Source organism: Mobula hypostoma, chromosome 4 (assembly GCF_963921235.1).
Source record: "Mobula hypostoma chromosome 4, sMobHyp1.1, whole genome shotgun sequence".
NCBI lineage: Eukaryota > Metazoa > Chordata > Chondrichthyes > Myliobatiformes > Myliobatidae > Mobula > Mobula hypostoma.
The window spans coordinates 100313134-100336310 of NC_086100.1; the positions used below are offsets into that span (position 1 = coordinate 100313134).

At 41.6% G+C, this 23177-nt stretch overlaps 1 protein-coding gene across 4 annotated transcripts in view; it reads left to right on the plus strand.

Annotated features, from left to right (window-relative positions):
- The window catches only part of slc2a9l2 (solute carrier family 2 member 9, like 2), a 268228-nt gene that overhangs the window by 56608 nt on the left and 188443 nt on the right, over positions 1–23177 (plus strand). For all 4 annotated transcript variants that reach the window (XM_063046289.1, XM_063046290.1, XM_063046291.1 and 1 more), the window contains 2 exons: positions 2773–2918; positions 21838–21970. In XM_063046289.1, coding sequence (XP_062902359.1) covers positions 2773–2918; positions 21838–21970 — 279 coding nt within the window. The remainder of the gene's footprint in view (positions 1–2772; positions 2919–21837; positions 21971–23177) is intronic.

The following is a 23177-nucleotide window of genomic DNA, read 5'->3' on the forward strand; positions in this document are numbered from 1 at the left end:
AAACAAACAAGCAATCAATCTTGAGAACCTGAAATGAAGAGTCTTTGAAAGTGAGCCCATAGCTTGTGGGAATATTTCAATAGTTGAATATTTCCATTTAATGTCAGAGAAATGTAAACAATATACAACCTGAAATTCTTGTTCTTCACAAACATCCACACAAACAGAAGTGCCCCGAAGAATGAGTGACAGTAAAAACGTTAGAACCCCAAAGCGCACCCCCCCCGCTCTCCTCCAAGTTTTGGCGGTCAACATGAGCTCATCTGGAACCAAAGCCCTGTTGTCACCTATGTTGCTTGATTTAACTTTATAAGAAGTGATTGTATTCAAGCCCTGCCACAACTGTCAGGCATCCTCCCTTGATTCAAGCTTAGACTGGAATTGCCACTTTGTCCATGAAATGGCTTTCCATGAGATCCAGAGATGACTTACATGGATCTCTTGTAACTTTCTTGGTCACCAGACTTGATTGCCTCTGATCTGACCCTCATTAGATTGGGGATCTTATGGTTCATCCAGAGCTTCTAGCGGAGGAAGGCTCTGGATAATTTTGTTGGGGACACAGTTGTCAATAACAGTTTTAATGAAGTCTGCGACAACCATTGTGTATTCATTCAGATCCACAGATGTCCTTGAACATGGTCCAGTCCACCGACTCAAAAGCAATCCTGTAGCTGCTCCTCTGTCTCCTGCGAACTCCTCTTTGTTGTCCTAGTCTCTAGAGCCTTATTCTTTAGCCTCTACCTCTGTGCAGGTAGGAAGAGGACAGTTAAGTGATCTGATTGACCAAAGTGCATTCTGGGCAAGGAACGGAAACCCACATGGGGAAAAATATCTACCTATAGGTTTTTCACCTTCTCTCACATAAGCCGCTTACTTCTGAAGCTTCGAAGAGTTAAAGCTTCATATAGCCACCCTAACACTGTCCACTCCAAGTATAGCAGCTCCAGCAATGGTCACCCTGCGTACCTAGGCCTTATTTTAATTTGTTCTTGCCAGTTAATCTCGATTGCTGATTGACCGCTGCTCAAAACACCAAACAACCGCGAATCGATGCCTTGTGTACTTGGTTGGTGAACCTGAGTGAGCTATGTCTTCTCTTCGGTTGTCCATGGAAATCCAATGACTACGCCCCCTCCTTTAACGGTGAGATCTTTGATGACTATACAGTCCTATCCTGGACTCACAAGCTTTATTACAGGTGGGACATGTATATGTGGTGGCAACCATGGCTACATTTCTCCTGGCTCTCTTCTGCTGTCTTCTGGATGTTCTTTCCATCTCCAGAATACGAACCCCATCCCTACAGAGCTGTCGCCAAGTGGTACGGTCAGCAGCAACATCCTCCAGGACCTCGGGTTTGATCTTGCACTTCCTTAAAGCATTCTTCATCTGATCCTTATAGCGCTTCTTTTGCCCTCCAGCTGAGCATCTTCTCGCTCTTCCGATCGCTGATTGGTTGCTCCCGAAAGCTTTTATACCAACTCCCCCATCCTCTGAACTATTCCTTCAGTTCCCATCCCCCCCTGTCAAATTAGTTTAACCCATCCCGAACCGCTCTAGCAAAGCTGCCTGCAAGAATATTGGTCTCTGGAGTTCAGAATTAACCCATTATTTTTGTACAGGTCATATCTTCCCCAGTAGAGATTCCAATGATCCATGAATCTGAAACCCTGCTCCCTGCATCACTTCCACAGCCACACTTAGTCAAAAAAGTTAAAAAATTGACCACTCTGGGGCCTACTTCTCAAGAAAGATTCTTGAGCGGTGGCCTAACTGAGGTCTCTAAGATTATGAGAAAGTTTCTGATTCAGGTTTAATAGCTGAATATAGAGGTGTCTCTCATTTGGATGTGTTACTCCCAAAGTTGAGGAGCTGCCTTGTGATATTTAATAGGAAAGTCCACATAACTCTGCTTCAAATGCTATGTTTTAAAAGTTCTTTCTCTTTAGAAATTTAAAATCATACATTCAGTGGCCACTTTATTAGGTATCTCCTGTGTCTAATAAAGTCTCCATTGAGTGTATATTTGTGGTCTTCTGCTGCGGTAACCCATCTACTTCAGTGTTCAAAGTGTTGTGCATTTAGAGATGCTCTTGTACACTCCACTGTTGTAACGTGTGGTTATTTGACTTACTGTTGCCTCCCTGTCAACCTGGACCATTTCTCCTCAGACCTCTCTCATGAACAAGGTGTTTTTGTTCACAGAACTGCTGCTTACTGGATATTTTTTGTTTTACACACCATTCTCTGCCAATTCTAGAGACTGTTCTACATGAAAATTCCAAGAGATCAGCAGTATATGAGACACTTAAGGGCACCAGCAATCAAAGTCATTTGGGTCACATTTCTTCCCCATTCTGATGTTTGGTCTGAACAACAACTGAACCTCCTGACCATGTCTGTATGCTTTATGCATTGAGTTGCTGCCACATGATTGGCTAATTAGAGGAGGTATACCTAAAAAAAAAGTGGCCACCAAGTGCATTGCTCAGTGTAGCTTTGCAGTCTGACAAAGGACAGTATAAGAGGTGCAATGTTTTAACTGTGAAGAAAATTATTTGTTTTTGGTAGTTTTTGTTGTGTAAGTATGACAAACGTTTGTACATAGTGTTTGAATATTGTGTTATTGCAAACTAAATCTAAATCTGCACACTGTATGTCTCTCAAATTTTGCTTGATGTCGTGGTTGTAGATGTTTTCATCAGAATTTTGTGTTGATATCTTGCAGACTATTATGTATTTGATATTTAATTATTGCTGTTTCTATAGGAATATCTCTCAGTGCCCTTCCAATGTATTTGGGTGAAATTTCACAGAAACAGATGCGTGGTTCCTTGGGGCAGATTGTGGGCATTTTCATCTGTGTTGGTGTCTTCACTGGCCAGGTCATGGGATTGCCGGAGATACTTGGCACGGTTTGTAAATTCAATTTCTTGATTTGGAGCTGCATTAGCTTCTGATAGATTTATTTTTTTCAATTCTCCATCTTCATTCATGTGATAGGCTGATGATAACTTGATGATGTTTTGCTTTGTTAGGAATGTGAGATTTGGAGGGGTGGGTCGGAAGAAATTTCATATTTAACGGAAATAATGAATGTTCAATATTCTGCATGTGATGGGAGGAGAATTTTGTTTATTACTGTCCAGTATAATTATTGATAATGACTAGAGTATGTGCATAGTGACTCAGTAATTCTTCCCCTTCTTTTTACTTTATAGCTCAATTAGATTTTTATTTTTGTGGTTGAATCTAAAAATTATATTCAAGGCTGTATGCAAAAGATTTTTGAAAAGGGAAAAACCAGCAACCTCTATCCCATTAATCAAAAAATCTTTCACAATATTGAGTAACATTTTTTCTTTGTTTGCTCTACTTCCTGAGCTGTAAGTTGCCAACAAGCAGTTACTTTTAGGAAGGTTAATTCAATAACCCAGAGTTTGCTGTAGTAAATATTTTACAATGTCTGGTTAACCTCACCTCAATGATGCCAAGTTACTAAAAAAACCTGCACGCTAAGGAAACCAGAACGTGGGACCTGAATGAAACAGGCACAAACCAAAAATATCCCTTAACCAATGAGCTTTAAGGGTTAGGAATAATAAAGTTCAAAGCTCGAAATGAATTTATTATCAAATTATAAATATGTCACTATATACAACCCTGAGATTATACAGAGTTTTGAAAAAGTATACTGCCCCCAGCTGTTTGTTCACAGAAGTGAATATTACCACCAGGGATTTTGATCAATTTAACTGAGAGTTTTGTTTTGTGAATCTCATGCTTTTTTTTTATACAATTGAGCCCAAGAAACAAGGACAGTTGTAAAGTGTGAAAAACTAAAAATTCAAAAACTGAAATGTCAGCTGTTCAGAAGTATTCATCCCCCTTTGCTCAGTACTTAATTGAACCATCTCTTGCCGCTATTACAGCCAGTAGTCATTTTGGATAAGTCCCTATTAGATGATGGAGCAAGATTTGTCCATTCCTCTTTGTAGGATTGCACAAGCTGTGCCAGGTAATTTGGGGAGCAGCAGTTGACAGCAATCTTGAGGTCTTGCCAGAGATAATTGGTTGGGTTAAGGTCAGGATGCTGGGCTACTCAGGATCAACTTTCTTCACTTGAAACCACAATGTGGTTGTTCTGGCAGTGTTCTTTGGGTCATTGTCCTGCTGAAAGACAAACTTCCTACCCCTTTTAAACTTTCTGGCAGAGGCTAACAGGATTTTTAAAATCCAGAATCTATCTTAATTTAGCAACATTCATCTTCCCACCAATCCTGACCAGAATTCCAGTCCCTGTTGCTGAAAAGCACCCCGATAGCATGATGCTAGCTCCACCAGACTGCACTGAAATCCCAGATATGTTCAGTGCCTTTGAGATAGTTGTGTACCATTTCCCAGATTTGTGCTTCTCTGGTATCATTTCCCTGACTTTTCTGGGATGCTCTTTTGCCTTCAATTTGTTATGATCTGTTGAAAATCTACCATACTGTTTGACCTTATAGAGAGTGTGTGTGTGTGTGTGTGTGTGTGTGTGTGTATTCTTACAAATTCATCAACAAATTGGGTAAGTTGGTAAGGTCATTTGATTATATTGCACCTGAGAAAAGTTACAAAGGAGTTTTTAATTGTTAGTAAATAGTTGTCAGGTTTTGGAATTTTTCATTTGATTTGACATGATGCACAGTGTTTTGTAGATAAGCTCAAAAAATCCTCCTTCAATACATTTTGGTTGTGGGGGCTGAATGCTTTTTCAAGGCACTGTAGATTAATTTTAAAACTGCAAAACTTATATTTTAAACAGATTTTTCTCCATTATGGTTGTGGTCAACTAATAAAACTGATTCATTTACAGTAATGGATGTTCTTATACTTCATATGAAAACTATGATTTTGCTAGAAATTGATGAGCAATTTAAACGTAAGATTGCTGAGAACAAGTTGCTGCCTTGAAAACTAAGCTAATAATGGTGGCAGATAAACTTCTTTCATCTTTGGGAAACTAGATGATGGATATTCATGCAAGCATCCGGGTCCTAGCGGATGCTAACTGAGGCTACGTCCACACTAGACCGGATAATTTTGAAAGCGCTGGTTTCGCGTAAAAACGATAGGTGTCCACACCAGGTGTTTTTGAAAATACCTCTGTCCACATTAAAATGGGTATTTGGGCAAATCTCCTCCTACTGGGCATGCGCAGGACACATCTACAGAAAACAAGTGAAGCAGAAACAGTATACTTGGTGTGCGTTTGTCCAGTTACAGACTAGAAAATCTTAAAAGGAAAGGAGACTTAAAACAAAAAAAAAGTACTGGAGCGTATGGAGGCAACCGACAGGGAGTTCATGGACAGTATGATCCGGCTGACAACGAACATTGAAAAACTGACTAACTCTGTTGCAGAGGGATTTGCAATGATGAGGAATATGATGGCTCCCCCCGCCCCAGTACATTTCACCACCACAATACCAGCCTCACAGCCACTACAATAGCTACACATACGGACACACAGACTCCCGGGTGGCCCCACCAACATCTTCCCCACTCCCACAGAGGGGTTACCCTGGAAACATTTCCTACAGCCATCGTCTCTTTGCCGATGAAAGGGACAACCGGTTTTTTAAAACCTCCGGTTACCCTGTACACACTACAACACCCAACCGGCGTTTTCAGATTTAAACACTCTGGAGTGTTTTAGAAAAGCTTTGGTTACGGGTTTATCCGGTCTAGTGTGGACGTAGCCTTAGAGTGGGATTCAGTACGACTCATTGGCTGAGGTGGACAGTTTTTCTTTCGAATATCAGTGGGGATGAGATTATTTACAGGCAGAAGTCAGAAATGTTCATGTACTTGGGTAAATCAAGATGGGGTTCAATCAGACAGGTATAAATGGGGGGGTCATGGTTAATTAAATTCAGTGAGACAAAGGTGGTGTAACTAGAAATGATTTGCCTTTAACATAAGACAAGACGAAGGAGCAGAAGTCGGCCATTTGGCCCATTGAGTCTGCTCCGCCATTTTATCATGAGCTGATCCATTCTCCCATTTAGTCCCATTCCCCCGCCTTCTCACCATAGCCTTTGATGCCCTGGCTACTCAGATACCTATCAATCTCTGACTTAATTACACCCAATGACTTGGCCTCCACTGCTGCCCATGGCACCAAATTCCATAGATTCACCACCCTCTGACTAAAAAAATTTCTTCGCATTTCTGTTCTGAATGGGCGCCCTTCAATCCTTAAGTCATGTCCTCTCGTACTAGACTCCCCCATCATGGGAAACAACTTTGTCACATCCACTCTGTTCATGCCTTTTAACATACCTTATCTACTCAAGTAATTTTTGACACTGATTTATAGTCTGCAAATTTTTCCCCAGCATGGTGCTTAAACAGGCCTCTAATTACAGGGTTCATTCCAGTACCCTCATTTTGAATGCGGATGGCATAGTTACTATTTCCAGTCCTTCTGAAGACCCCTGAATCTGTAGAGACTTGGAAAGTCATGAGCAGATTGATGGGATTGATCAAATAAAAGTTAGATTAATTTGGCAAATCTGTTGTTTTCATTACGCTGGTGTGAATAGGCAAACAGGCATAGGTTGAAATTAGACAGAGAAATGTTGGTATGGTGTGAGTTGATGTTATTATACAGGTCTGGTTGGGTTTAATCAGGCAGATTGAGTTTACTATAATCAATTAGTGTTTATGGAAAACGGAGATTTTCAGAAACGCTCTCTTACGCAGGCAGCAGCACTTTCTGCCCCTAATAAGCAACTCGCTGATGAGGTAAACCTGTAGTACTTTTAAGTTCTTAATGTCCAGCAGAGTCTTGCAATTGTAAAAAAAAAACCTTTTAAGAAAGACAGTCGCACCTTTGGCTGGCCCCAGGTGGTGCTGCACCTGAGTGCACTACCACCTTACTAGAATTATGATGAAACACTTGTGGGGTTGGAAATTTAGAGTGAAAGTAGACTTGTTTGAAGCAAATGAGATACTAAGGGGATTGCCAGGTTGACTGTGTAAAGAAATGTTCTTCTTGTGGGAGAATCTCAGACTGAAGTCCAGTGTTTAAAGTTGCTCATTTAAGACTAAGATAATGCATTTTTTTCCTCTCTGAAGGCTGAGAGTCTTTGAACCCACTTTCTGAAAGGAAGCAGTGTTGTTGACCACTGTCCAGGTGATGAAAGGTTCCTGAGGGCAAGTAGGATGCAGATTTGAGGATGCAGTGAGATCAGCGCCAATCTTATTAATGGTGGGGTATACTCAAAGGGTGGAGTGACCACTCTTGCACATTCCGTAAGTTCACAACTGTGTAATTGTCCATGCAGATGGTATATCCTTCTGATCAATGCTGTGTAGTCCATCCCACGTGTTCTTCTCCTCTATCTCTGACTATTCCAAATGCCTTGCCTCTCTTGTCCTGGTCAGTATGATTGGTGTATATCTCTGCTGTTGCCGTACCCAAACAGCAAGTATACCTAGCCTGACCCCTCACACTGCTCTGGCCTTGCCCATAATGATTGCCAGCCAGCTCATCTCTTTCCATTCCAGTCATGTATGTAACTCCTGTCCATTCTCTTTGCCTATCCTGGTTACTAAGTATTTCTGCCCTCTCTATCCCAATTGCCCTCTGGCTTGACTCCCTCCCATTCTATTTATTGTGTGAATGTACCCTACCCACATCGAAGTAAAGGTCAAAGTAACTTATTATCAAAGTACATATATGTCACCATATACTACCTTCAGATTTGTTTTCTTGCAGGCCCATCCTCGATTGCATCTTTCTTCCTGCCTCATCCTGATTGCCTTGTATCTCCATCTCTGTTTGGCTCTTCTTCACGCCACTGCATGCACATACATCTGTAGGCGGCAATTAACTCAATTTTGACTCTTTGACTATTTCAGTCCACCTTGAATGTTCGCACCATGATTGACTTGCAGGTAGTTCATGATCACTTTTAAGTCAAATGAGTGAGGGAATGCTCCAAGGGCATTTAGCATGGTTTAACAAAGAGATTGTTGTCGGGTGTCACTGAACCCTGACATTGCACGATATTTGATTCATAATGCATACTGCCAGTGGTTATTGGATGTGCTTATATTCAGTCCTTTCCCAACATGGTGTTTGGTGTAATTATCATTGGAGGTATGCTTACTCATGGCAGAGAGCTGTTTTTGTTTTGTATTCAGTGCTTACTTCCTACCTCAGCATCTACTATATCAAATCTGCACAATGCTGGACTCTTTTATAAGTTTTTTTTTCACTCCAATGAGGCCTGAGAAACAGGGGCAAATGTGAATGTGATTCTGTAACTTTAAAAAATTAATTAATGAGAACTCTGCATAGTTATACCAACATTTCTGGATGCAGATTCCAACACTACATTGTATACAATTCATAAAATGAAAATAGTTCCAGCCATTCCTAACCGACATTGCAGTCGATCATCTGTCAGCATTTATTCTTTTGACCTTCAACTCTCCTCCCAGAAGGCAGTTTATAAAATACTTAATTCTCAAAGGTTCAGTTGTGTTTGATAGCTTTTTGCTTTACATATTTATCAACACTATAGGGGAAAAAATAACATGCTGTCATGTCTAGACTCGCCTATAGTTTAGTGCAGCTTGGAAGTAGCATCTCTTCCTTGCTGACATCGACATGTATGCACCTCAAGAATGTGTGCTTAGCCCACTGCTCTACTTGCTCTATACCATAAGATAGTGGTCGCCAACCCATCGATCGCGATCGACCGGTCGATCTTTAAGACTTTCCCAGTAGATCCTGAAAAAGATCAAAAATAAATACACAAATACTGTTGTAATGTGAGCATTATAAAGATAAGTAATACTAATTAGGATAATGGTAATATAACAATACTTTTGCTACTGAGAGCTGAAGCCAGGCAGCATCCTGGTATATCTCCTCTGTACCCTTTCCAATGCTTCCATATCCTTCCTATAGTGAGGCGACCAGAACTGGACACAGTACTCCAAGTGTGGCCCAACCAGAGTCTTATAGAGCTGCATCATTACCCTGCGACTCTTAAAACTCTATCCCTTGACTAATGAAAGCTAACACTCCATAAGCTTTCTTAACTCATCCCATCCACTGCATAATGTACTGAGTGGGCACAGGAGTACATTCAGCCAGAGACTCACTCCTCCAAGCTGCAGCACAGACCGTCATAGGAAGTCATTCCTGCCTGTGGCCATCAAACTTTACAACTCCTCCCTTGGAGGGTCAGACACCCTGTGCCGATAGGCTGGTCCTGGACTTATTTTGTAATTTACTGGCATAATTTACATATTACTATTTAACTATTTATGCTTCTATTACTATTTATTATTTATGGTGCAACTGTAACGAAAACCAATTTCCTCCTGGGATCAATAAAGTATGACTATGACTAACTACCCTGTCTACCTGTGAGGCAACTTTCAGGGATCTGTGGACATGTACCCCCAGATCCCTCTGCTCCTCCACACTACCAGGTATCCTGCCATTTACTTTGTACTCTGCCTTGGAGTTTGTCCTTCCAAAGTGTATCACTTCACACTTCTCCGAGTTGAACTCCATCTGCCACTTTTCAGCCCACTTCTGCATCCTATCAATGTCTCTCTGCAATCTTCGACAATCCTCTACACTATCCACAACACCACCAACCTTTGTGTCGTCTGCAAACTTGCCAACCCACCCTTCTATCCCCACATCCGGGTCGTTAATAAAAATCATGAAAAGTAGAGGTCCCAGAACCGATCCTTGTGGGACACCACTAGTCACAACCCTCCAATCCGAATGTACTCCCTCCACCATGACCCCCTGCTTTCTGCAGGCAAGCCAATTCTGAATCCACCTGGCCAAACTTTCCTGGATCCCATGCCTTCTGACTTTCTGAATAAGCCTACTGTGTGGAACCTTGTCAAATGCCTTACTAAAGTCCATGTAGATCACATCCATTGCACTACCCTCATCTATATGCCTGGTCACCTCCTTAAAGAACTCTATCAGGCTTGTTAGACACAATCTGCCCTTCACAAAGCCATGCTGACTGTCTCTGATCAGACCATGATTCTCTAAATGCCCATAGATCCTATCTCTAAGAATCTTTTCCAACAGCTTTCCCACCACAGACGTAAGGCTCACTGGTCTCCTTGGAGACTTATTTTATCATTAGTCTCCAAGTACCCTGAAACTTCATCCTTAGTAAACTCCAACTCTTAACCAACTATTTAGGTTAGGTTATCAAAGCAGCCTTGACATAGGTAGGAAGAGGGATGAGGTCCTGAAAGGAGAATATAGGGAGCTAGGAAGGGAGTTGAGAAAAAGGACCGCAAAGGTAGTAATCTCGGGATTACTGCCTGTGCCACGCGACAGTGAGAGTAGGAATGCGATGAGGTGGAGGATAAATGCGTGGCTGAGGGATTGGAGCAGGGGGCAGGGATTCAAGTTTTTGGATCATTGGGACCTCCTTTGGCGCAGGCGTGACCTGTACAAAAAGGACGGGTTACACTTGAATCCTAGGGGGACCAATATCCTGGCAGGGAGATTAGCGAGGGCTACTGAGGTGACTTTAAACTAGAACGGTTGGGGGGTGGGAATCAAATTAAAGAGGCTTGGCGTGAGGAGGTTAGTTCACAACAGGGGGATGGAAACCAGTGCAGAGAGACAGAGGGGTGTAAAGTGAGGGTAGAAGCAAAAAGTACGAAGGAGAAGAGTAAAAGTGGCAGGCCGACAAATCCAGGGCAAGCATTAAAAAGGGCCACTTTTCAACGTAATTGTATAAGGGCTAAGAGAGTTGTAAAAGAGCACCTGAAGGCTTTGTGTGTCAATGCAAGGAGCATTCGTAATAAGGTGGATGAATTGAAAGTACAGATTGTTATTAATGATTATGATATAGTTGGGATCACAGAGACATGGCTCCAGGGTGACCAGGGATGGGAGCTCAACGTTCAGGGATATTCAATATTCAGGAGGGATAGACATGAAGGAAGGGGAGGTGGGGTAGCGTTGCTGGTTAAAGAAGAGATTAACGCAATAGAAAGGAAGGACATAAGCCGGGAAGATGTGGAATCGATATGGGTAGAGCTGCGTAACACTAAGGGGCAGAAGACGCTGGTGGGAGTTGTGTACAGGCCACCTAACAGTAGTCGTGAGGTCGGAGATGGTATTAAACAGGAAATTAGAAATGTGTGCAATAAAGGAACAGCAGTTATAATGGGTGACTTCAATCTACATGTAGATTGGATGAACCAAATTGGTAAAGGTGCTGAGGAAGAGGATTTCTTGGAATGTATGCGGGATGTTTTTTTGAACCAACATGTCGAGGAACCAACTAGAGAGCAGGCTATTCTGGACTGGGTTTTGAGCAATGAGGAAGGGTTAATTAGCAATCTTGTCGTGAGAGGCCCCTTGGGTAAGAGTGACCATAATATGGTGGAATTCTTCATTAAGATGGAGAGTGACATAGTTAATTCAGAAACAAAGGTTCTGAACTTAAAGAGGGGTAACTTTGAAGGTATGAGACATGAATTAGCTAAGATAGACTGGCAAATGACACTTAAAGGGTTGACGGTGGATATGCAATGGCAAGCATTTAAAGGTTGCATGGATGAACTACAACAATTGTTCATCCCAGTTTGGCAAAAGAATAAATCAAGGAAGGTAGTGCACCCATGGCTGACAAGTGAAATTAGGGATAGTATCAATTCCAAAGAAGAAGCATACAAATTAGCCAGAGAAAGTGGCTCACCTGAGGACTGGGAGAAATTCAGAGTTCAGCAGAGGAGGACAAAGGGCTTAATTAGGAAGGGGAAAAAAGATTATGAGCGAAAACTGGCAGGGAACATAAAAACTGACTGTAAAAGCTTTTATAGATATGTAAAAAGGAAAAGACTGGTAAAGACAAATGTAGGTCCCCTGCAGACAGAAACAGGTGAATTGATTATGGGGAGCAAGGACATGGCAGACCAATTGAATAACTACTTTGGTTCTGTCTTCACTAAGGAGGACATAAATAATCTTCCAGAAATAGTAGGGGACAGAGGGTCCAGTGAGATGGAGGAACTGAGCGAAATACATGTTAGTAGGAAAGAGGTGTTAGGTAAATTGAAGGGATTAAAGGCAGATAAATCCCCAGGGCCAGATGGTCTGCATCCCAGAGTGCTTAAGGAAGTAGCCCAAGAAATAGTGGATGCATTAGTGATAATTTTTCTAAACTCGTTAGATTCTGGACTAGTTCCTGAGGATTGGAGGGTGGCTAATGTAACCCCTCTTTTTAAAAAAAGGAGGGAGAGAGAAACCGGGGAATTATAGACCGGTTAGCCTAACGTCGGTGGTGGGGAAACTGCTGGAGTCAGTTATCAAAGATGTGATAACAGCACATTTGGAAAGCGGTGAAATGATTGGACAAAGTCAGCATGGATTTGTGAAAGGAAAATCAGGTCTGACGAATCTCATAGAATTTTTTGAGGATGTAACCAGTAGAGTGGATAGGGGAGAACCAGTGGATGTGGTATATTTGGATTTTCAAAAGGCTTTTGACAAGGTCCCACACAGGAGATTTGTGTGCAAACTTAAAGCACACGGTATTGGGGGTAAGGTATTGATGTGGATGGGAATTGGTTAGCAGACAGGAAGCAAAGAGTGGGAATAAACGGGACCTTTTCAGAATGGCAGGCGGTGACTAGTGGGGTACCACAAGGCTCAGTGCTGGGACCCCAATTGTTTACAATATATATTAATGACTTGGATGAGGGAATTAAATGCAGCATCTCCATGTTTGCGGATGACATGAAACTGGGTGGCAGTGTTGGCTGTGAGGAGGATGCTAAGAGGATGCAGAGTGACTTGGATAGGTTGGGTGAGTGGTCAAATTCAAGGCAGATGCAATTTAATGTGGATAAATGTGAAGTCATCCACTTTGGTGGCAAAAATAGGAAAACAGATTATTATCTGAACGGTGGTCGATTAGGAAAAGGGGAGATGCAATGAGACCTGGGTGTCATTATACACCAGTCATTGAAAGTGGGCATGCAGGTACAGCAGGCGGTGAAAAAGGCGAATGGTATGCTGGCATTTATAGCGAGAGGATTCGAGTACAGGAGCAGGGAGGTACTACTGCAGTTGTACAAGGCCTTGGTGAGACCACACCTGGAGTATTGTGTGCAGTTTTGGTCGCCTAATCTGAGGAAAGACATCCTTGCCATAGAGGGAGTACAAAGAAGGTTCACCAGATTGATTCCTGGGATGGCAGGACTTTCATATGAAGAAAGACTGGATGAACTGGGCTTGTACTCGTTGGAATTTAGAAAATTGAGGGGGGATCTGATTGAAACGTATAAAATCCTAAAGGGATTGGACAGGCTAGATGCAGGAAGATTGTGCCCGATGTTGGGGAAGTCCAGAACAAGGGGTCACAGTTTGAGGATAAAGGGGAAGCCTTTTAGGACCGAGATTAGGAAAAACTTCTTCACACAGAGAGTGGTGAATCTGTGGAATTCTCTGCCACAGGAAACAGTTGAGGCCAGTTCATTGGCTATATTTAAGAGGGCTTTAGATATGGCCCTTGTGGCTACAGGGATCAGGGGGTATGGAGGGAAGGCTGGGGCAGGGTTCTGAGTTGGATGATCAGCCATGATCATAATAAATGGCGGTGCAGGCTCGAAGGGCTGAATGGCCTACTCCTGCACCTATTTTCTATGTTTCTATGTAACGTTGAGTCTGATTGGTTGGATCAGCAGTGAATGGTTTTCAGTATGGCCGCTTTCTGTTTCAGTTTCTGCCTGTAGGCAGGCAGAAGCAAGATGGAGGAATGGTCCGACTTGCCAAACAGGGTGGAGAAGTGCTTCGTCGGTATTGCAGGAGGGAGAGTAGCAGTGTCCGAGTGTGCTTCCTCCCCGTGTGCTCACCTCAATGTGTTTGGGTAAGCTCTGGTCAGTGACGCTTGGTCAGAGTCTCCAGTGATGATGAAAGCAGCCTCTGGGTGTGTGGTTTCATGGATACTGATGGTTTTGCAAAGTTCATTGAGAGCCGGGTTGGTATCGACCTGTGATGGGATGTACACAGCTGCAATAATAACAGACCTGAATTCTGAATTTCTTGAATAAAGGAACAACATCTGCAACCTTCCATCCTCCGGAACCTCTCCCGTCCCCATTGATGATGCAAAGATCATCGCCAGAGGCTCAGCAATTTCCTTCCTCACCTCCCACAGTAGCCTGGGGTACATCTCATCCAGTCCTGGCGACTTATCCAACTTGATGCTTTCCAAAAGCTCCAACACATCCTCTTTCTTAATATCTACATGCTTCACGCTTTCCTATTTTGGGTTGTTCCCTTTTGTCTGTCTTATAATTCCCATTCTTTGCACAGTTTATCTTGCTGATATATCAAGCGTGCAGTTGTAGATTTTGGCACTCCAGTGACCTCTGCCGGCTGACAATGAGTGGAGTTAGGCAGATGGCTTATAATTTGGTTCAACTGGGTAATTATTTTTGGCTAATGTCAAACCTTTTAATGGCAAGAGTCTAACAATTTTTTTTAGAAGTTAAAATAAAAGAATTATCTAAATTCATTGCTTTTAGATTTGGCATCCGTCAAATGTATAACGTAATACAAACTCAAGCAACTGATTGCCCTAAGCATGCTGTAGTGTTTAACAGCCTCACAAGTGCAGGTGACTGATGGCCTCCTGCCGCAAGTGGCATGGTGTCCCACGTACACGAGGGGAAATCCCAGTTATTTTCTCAATTTGTATTTGTTCTTCAGAGTTATCCCAAATAACTGGCTGTTCCGATTAACTGACGGTCCAATTATCCAGAATCCACTATATTTCAAAAATCTTGGAGGGTATTTTATATCAGTGGTAGTTTCACCAAAAGGTATATTTACCAAACCCTCAGTGATTTGTATACGTTTCACTAATTTAAAGCTGCCTCTCAGATTGTCATTGTGTCCCTTGTATGCAAACTCCAACAGCCCAGCAGAATTCGTAGAATGTGAATTTGGTGCCGATTGTTCTTATTGCTTTGTGTCTAATTTGGCTTGAGTGGCAATAACAGCTTGCATTTATTTGGTGCATTTTATACATTCAAAGTTCAGGGTCTCATGAGTTGTTCTTGATCCTGAGCCAGGTAAGCTTGGTCGAAGAATTTTTTTAAATAACAAAAGTGGTATTGAGGTAAAAACTTTATTGGAGGCAATTTGTGAGATTGGGACCTGAAGCCATGGCCATTAGTAGAAGGCCAATGGAAAAAGGAAACAGGACAAGTTCTGAAGTGCGGGATAACCAGAGTCTTTGAGGATCTATGAAAAGACAAATGAAATCTGATCGCCAGAGAGAAAAGAGAAGCTGAGAGCTGAAAATTGAGCAAGTGCAGAACATTCTGAAATGCTCTGCCTCTGCTCAGCCTGAAGTCATGGTCCATGGTCCATATTGGTATTAGGGGCACTGGGAAGGCGAGATGTGGATCTGCAAAAGCAAAGTAGAAAGTTGAAAAACAGGACTAAAGTAGTAATGTCAGGATTAGTCCTGGTGGCACAAGATGGAAAGTTTAGAAATAGGTAGGTAGAACAACAAATTTGTGGCTAAGGAGCTGGTGCAGGGGTCAGTGTTTAGGAGGGAGGTTTGTCATCTCTACTTGTGATGGTTTAAGTAGTGATGCAGAAGGGAGGGGCCTAAAATGGCAATGTCATAACAAGGAGAAAGAAGCTAAATGGAGTAAGCAAGTCTAATAAAAGGGGAGCTAGAGATGGGGTAGGGGTAGGGGAGAGTAAGAAGGCTGATAAGCTTATCTGAACTTACCTTAATGTAAACAGCACAAACAAGAGAGTCCCACCGAAGGGTTTCAGCCCGAAACATTGACTATACAGTAATCTTTTCCAAGATGCTACCTGGCCTGCTGAGCTCCTCCAGCATGTTGTGTGCATTACCTGAATGTAAGGAGCTTTGCAGGTGAGATGAATGAGCTGTGAGCATGGATCAGCACGTGGAATTATGATATTTTGGCAATGACAGAAATGTGGCTGAAGCAAGATCAGTAAAGGCAGCTTAATGTTGTGGCTCTGGTATTTTCAGGTGTGATAGGGCAGAGACAGGGTCAGGGGTGTGAGATGGTACAATGAGGAAGAAGATGTTGCTCTGCTGAACAAAGATCACTATAGCGCTACCAGGAAGGATAGCCTGGAGCGATTGATTGGCTAGGAAAGCAATATGGATTGAGCCATAGGAGTCATAGCATATGGAAACAGGTCTTTTGGCCCATCTCATTCATGATGACCAAGATGTCTATCCCTCAGCCTGTTTTAACTACAGCATGTAACTCTCCTTGGGTGGGGTGTGTGGTGGGGGTAGGTGAGCGCTGAGAGCCCATGGCCAGGAGCTGGTTTGGGGGACTGAGAGCTTTGGGGAGCTGATGGAATGAGTCACACACCAGAGGTTGCTCTTTATTCTTATCGAGATACAGTGCAGAATAGGCCCTTCCGTGCCTACAACCCACAATTTAACCCCAATGTAATCATGGGACAAGTTGCAATGACCAAGTCATCTACTAACTGGTACATCTTTGGACAGTGGGAGGAACCGGAGCACCTGGAGAAAATGCATGCATTCCACAGGGAGGACTTCTCGACTCCTTACAGATGACGTTGGAATTGAACTCCAAATTCAGATGCCCTGAGCTTCGCTAACCACCAGGTTGCTGTGGTGCTCTGGTGTTTGGGTTGTAATCGGGAAATTTCTCAAAAGGCGAGTTTCCATCACCTGAATGACCACATGTATTTTCTGCAACTGGAGCGGTTTACAAGCAATGAAAAACTAACTTATTAGGATAAAGTTCCTTCAAAAATTGAGGTGCACATATTACAGGCAAGTGAGTGATACTTAATTTGATATGAATGAAGGACATGAAATGCTCTCCTACTTGTGTGAATCATTTCATTAGTTGCTGCTTTCATCTTGGAGTAGTGAGTTTATATTAGTTGTATTAGTCTAAGAGAGAAAACTTGCCATTTTTGCTGAGAGGAATCAAGCAAAGCTGATTTCTGTTTAGTTTATGCTAATAAATTGCTTCAGTAAGTTTCTTTTAAGACTTTTTCTTGGCATTAGCTGCAAGATAGTCCAGGAAGTTGTCAGTTGAACATATGCTGGGCATGTCTTGTGACACCTCCACTCCTTGTATCTAGTGCTTGCATTTGCAGTCAGCTTGGGAAAAAATTAACTTAAGATTTCTAAGATGTCCCAAACAAAATGTTACAAATGCTGGAAACCCAGAATAAGAATTCTGGAGAACTATAGATATATAGTGTTCATGTTTTCTGCTGCTTGTTCTGTTAAGAATTTCAGGAATTTTGTTTTTATTTCTGAATTATTTTCTGATTCTTCGGGAAAGAAAATAAGGTGAACTAATGGTTTCTGTTTACAGAAACGTGCAGCCATGGTAATTACCTAGAAAACTGAATAATGTGCTAGCATGGGAATGTTTCAATGTAACACACATTTTTCCCAGTTATCTTAAAGATATTTTGGGGTCTTGAAGTCAATCCTTCATTTCTTGGGCATGTCGGGTTGAGATCTAGCAGGTACTCCAAACTAGGTCACAATTATGTATCCCAGTCGTCTGTTGCTACTCATAAATTTATCATTCATATTGCAGGTATTAAAAAGTCTGGTGCCTTTGGAATCTTAGTTAGTCTTAAGTGAGCATCCTGACTTAATTGCACTGTTGAGTCTGTTCAGTAACTGTCGCAAAAGGCAACAGAGCTCTCCTCAGCTGAAGTTGTCTCACCTCTTAAGACAGTCTTACTTTGACAGTACTGTCTATCCTGCACTTCTATTTTTAAACAAAATAACTTAAGTGAACTCAGTGACTCCAATGCATCAGTGATGGGACAGAAAAAACAAGTAAAGTTGGCATTGACACAGGATAGTGGTGTACAGTAGTAAATTATTATCCCCTTCTCATCCACCTCCTCACCATCGTTATACTTGGTCAATCATTAGTTCAGTCTGCATTGATCTTCAGTTATCTGTTTCTATATCCACTGATGCAGTTTGACCCCTTGGGATTAATCCAATTTCCTCAAGGAAATGCTTTGAGATGTGTCAGGTGAAATATTTGCATATGCATATGTCAGGTGAAATATTGGCATATTTGCATGTGTCAGGTGAAATATTGGCCACCCAGGTGGCCACACCTGTGGGAAACTCTCCTGTTACTGTGAGCACCTAAGGCAAACTCTGCTGTTACTGTAAGCACCCTATATTTCAATGCAAGAAGTATTGAAGTTTTATAGAAAAGGCGGATGATAGTGCTGAAGTTGAGGTAGCTGGTTTACAAACGGGCAATGTGTAGTGAGGAGAGGCTGTTGACAGGACAAAATTGCAGTCAACAGAATGAGTTGCGACTTAAAAGGTGAACAAAATCTAAAAGGGTGAAGATGGGACTGAAGGTGTTTATTTGACTGCGCACAGTATACAGAGTAAGGTAGATGAACTTGCACAGTTGCAGGTTGGCATTTATGATGTTGTAGGCATCACTGTCATGGCTGAAAGAATATTATAGCTGGGAGCTTAATGTCCAAGGATGCACATTGTATTGAAAGGACAGACAGGAAGGCAGTATAAGTATTGCAGTGGAGTAAAGGAAATTACGGAGACATGAGGAGTAGGCCAGAAAAGAACACTGGCACACTGGCAGGGATGATGGCAGAGCAGCAATGGTGGAATTTCTGGAAGCAATTCAGAAGGCACAGGATATATACACCCCAAAGAGGAAGAAGTATTCTAAAGGAAAGATGACACAACCGTGGATAACAAGCAAAGTCAAATCCAACATAAAAGCCAGAGAGGGGGCATATAATAGAGCAAAAATTAGTGGGACGTTACAGGATTGGGAAACTTTAAAAACCAACAGAAGACAACTAAAAAAGTCATTAAGAAGGTTATGACGGAATATGAAAGTAAGCTGGCCAATAATATTAGAGGATACCAAAAATTTCTTCAGATACATGAAGTGTAAAAGACATCCAAGAGTAGATACCAGTCAGCTGGAAAATGATACCGGAGAGGTAGTAATAGGGGTCAAGGAATGCCTGACAAACTGAATAAGTATTTTGCATCAGTCTTCACAGTGGAAGATACTAGCAGTATGGTGGAAGTTCCAGGTGTCAGAGGTGATGAAGTGTGTGAAGTTACTACTACAAGAGAGAAGATTCCTAGGAAACTGAAGTGTCTGAAGATATATAAGTCACCTGGATCAGATGGTGTACACCCAGGGTTCTGAAAGAGATGGCTGAAGAGATTGCGGAGGCATCTTTCAAGAATCACTACATCCTGGAATGGTTCCGGAAGACTGGAAAATTGCACATGTTATTCCACTCTTCAAGAAGGGAGAAAGGCAGAAGAAAGGAAACTTTAGGCTAATGGTTGAGAATATGTTGGAGACAATGAGGATGAGGTCTGAGGGTTTTTGGAGATGTGTGATAAAATAGGCCATGGTTTCCTCAAGGGAAAGTCTTGCTTGACAAATCTGTTAGAATTCTTGGAAGAAGTAATGAGCTGGATAGACGAAGGAGAATCAGTTGATATTAGGTACTTGGATTTTCAGAAGGCCTTTGACAAGGTGCCATACATGAGGCTGCTTAACAAACTACAATCCCATGGTATTACAGGAAAGATTTAGCATAGATAAAGCTGTAGCTGATTGGCTGGAGACAAAGTGTGGGAATAAATGCAATCTTTTCAGATTGGCTGCTGGTGACTAGTGGTGTTCAAAAGGCGTCTGTGTTGGGACTGATTCTTTTTACGTTATATGTCAATGATTTGGATGATGGAATTGATGGCTTTGTTGCAAAGATTGCAGACTATATGAAGATAGGTGGAGGGGCAGGTAGTTTTGAGGAATTAGGGGAGCTACAGAAGGACCTAGACAGATTAGGAGAATGGGCAAAGTAATGGCAGATGGAATACAGTGTCGGAAAATGTATGGTCATGCACTTCGGTAGAAGAAGCGAAAGGGTTGACCTTTTTCTAAATGGAGAGAGAATATAAAAAAACAGAGGTGCAAAGGGACTTGGGAGTCCTTGTGCAAAATTCCCTAAAGGTTTATTTGCAAGTTGAGTCTGTGGTGAGGAAGTGATGAAATTTTAAGGGTGTTGGGGAAGTAAGAAATGATTCTTGGACTCTTGTAAATAATAGGTTAAAATTAAGTGCTAACTTATTTGTGCTCTGTTCTGAATAGTGCACAACTTTCTGTTTGTCCTTCACTGAGGAATCTGCCTGCAGCTTGTTTAGATTAATGACTCACAGATGTCTCCTGAGAATGTTATGGGGATTGGGTTCTCATGGGTCGCACACATTCTGCCTTATGGTTTTGCAAGAATTGAGCTAAGTACCCTTGTTGTTTAGTGAAAGGGAGGACTCACTGATAAGGACAGGAATGAATGTCTGTAATTAAGTCAGGGCCTAGCAAAGGGAATAACTGATAAGGATTGGACAGTACTTCCATCTTTAATTAAAACCTTGATTTAGTGGACTCTCTTATTTAAGAAAGTTTTGCTCCAATAGACTTGGTGGGAATACCAGTTGAACTAAGTGCTCTTTGTCTCGCTAGTTCTATAAATTATAACATTTCTGCATGTTAGACAGGTTCAACACGAGTCCCCAGAGGAAGAGGAACTCTGTCCCTCTGTTGTGTGTGGCTCCGAACTTTTTGCCAGCTGAGAAGGATAAAGTAAAGAACTGTTTGTGGTGTGGTTATTGGTCCAGCGAATTTAAGTTTACAGAAGGCAAATGCAATGTTAGCATTCATTTCAAGAGGACTAGAATATAAAAGTAAGGATGTAATGTTGAAACTTATAAAGCAATGTTGAGGCCTCACTTGGAGTATTGTGAGCAGTTTTGAGACCCTTATCTTAGAAAGGATGTGCTAAAACTGGAAATGGTTCAAAGGAGGTTCACAAAAGTGATTTCAGGATTGAATGCCTTGTCATGTGAAAAATGTTTGGTGGCTCTAGACCTGTATTCACTGGAATTTAAAAGAATGATGGGTGACCTCATTGAAACCTATTGAATGGTGAAAGGCCTTGATAAAGTGGATGTGGAGAGGATGTTTCCTTTGGGGGGTGGGGGGAGAGTCTAAGACCAGAGGACACAGCTTCAGAATAGAGGGGCATCCTTTTAGAGTGGAGGTGAGGAGGAATTTCTTCAGCTGGAGACTGGTGAATCTGTGGAATTCTTTGCCATAAGCAGCTTTGTAGGCCAAGTCCTTATGTATACTTAAAGCAGAGGTTGATCGATTCTTAGTTGGTCGGAGCATAAAGGAATACAGGGTGAAGGCAGGAGATTGGGGCTGGGAGGAAAATTGGATCAACCATGATGAAATGGCAGAGCAGAACTTAATGGGCGAAATGGCCTCATTCTGCACATGATCTTTTTTGCCAATCAAGAGGCCTCCCGTCCCATGATCCTCTCATATCCCTTTTGCCAATCAAGATCTGAGGATCTTATGATCTTTTGTTGTTATGCTCAAGCACATTAGTTTTAAAAGGTAATATTCCTTCAACCATGTAATTATTTATTTTCAAGAAGAAAACAATTGTTCTCTTCAACATTTCCCTGACCTCTTCAATTTAAAGCAAGCGTGTTTTCCCAGATTTCCAATTCCAGTGAAAGGTCATCGAACTAAGTTGTTCCCCCTTCCAGAGAAACTCTATTTCTCTCCACAAACCTGCTGAATATTTCTCACCTTTTTCTGTAATTACTTATTTTACATGTCAATGACTGCTTCTCGTTCTTTTGAGCATAATGCATGATTTTTCTCTATTTTAAGGAGTCCCTTTGGCCTTTAATGTTCGGACTAAATGCAGTTCCAGCCCTGATACAACTTGCTGTTCTACCCTTCCTTCCTGAAAGCCCTCGGTACTTGCTGTTTGAAAAGAATGATGTTTCTAAGGCCAGAAAAGGTAAATTCATATCTAATGAAATAAAATTCTTATAAGCACATTTATGTCAACTAATGTAAAGAATCAAACGTGCTCTTGTCAGCTGTCAGTTGTTTAGTTGAAATAGATTGTTTCTAGAACATTTTAATGATTCATCTTGACATATCTGACCAATTACCTACAATGTGTTTAACTTCCAAAGGTGCTAGTAATACCTTGACAGATCTCCTGGACGTGAAGTTCTCGGTTCTGATTATTGCTTGCTGATTTTCAGTACATAAAAAATATTGTACAGAATCTTAATGTTATGATTTCAATTTCTTTTTCTGGGGGAGGTGAGAGAGGAGAACAATTTGTAGAAATTTTCGAACTCTGCGTTCTTTCAGCGAGTCCCAATGGACTAAAATTAAACCTGGAACAGTAGAACAGAGCTACATAGCTGTTTTAAAAAGCAGTGAAATATCTTCGTATAAAATACAGGTCTTAAGATCAGTTATCATAGATGTTTTGACTGAATTCCCTCATACTCTGCTTGAGTCTTTTGTTCTGGTTCGGCCTGGAGATGTATTTGCAAGATTGGTGTATCTAAGCTGATGCTGGAATGATGAGGCAGGTGCGTGAGCTATGGTGTAGAACAGACAAATTGTTGAATAGGACTCCATTTGCTAATAGAACTATTACTATCTGTTACACTGTAAACACACTATACTAATATCTTCAATCTCTGATATGTATTCTCTAAATTACTTGGATGAAAATGTGGATGGTGTGGATTAGTAAGTTTGCAGACAATACGAAGATTGGTGGTATTGTGGATTGTGAAGAAGACTCTCAAAGGATGCAGTGGGATATTAAATCAGTCGCAGTTATGGACAGAAATAGCTGATAGAGTTTAATCTGGCCAAGTGTGAGGTTTTGCGTTTTGGTAGATTAAGTGTAAGAGGACAGTACACTGTTAATGACAAGGGTGCTGTTGCTTTAGGTTTGATCTGCCAATGTATAACACTTCACATTTGACCAGGTTAAACTCCATTTGCCATTTCTCCACCCATATCTGCAACTGATCTATTGTATATTCCACTGTATCATTTGACTGTCTTTTATGTTATCCACAACATGACCAATCTTTGTATCATCTGCAAACTTACTAACTCACCCATCAACATTTTCATCTGCAAACACGAGGAAATCTGCAGATGCTGGAATTTCAAGCAACACACATAAAAGT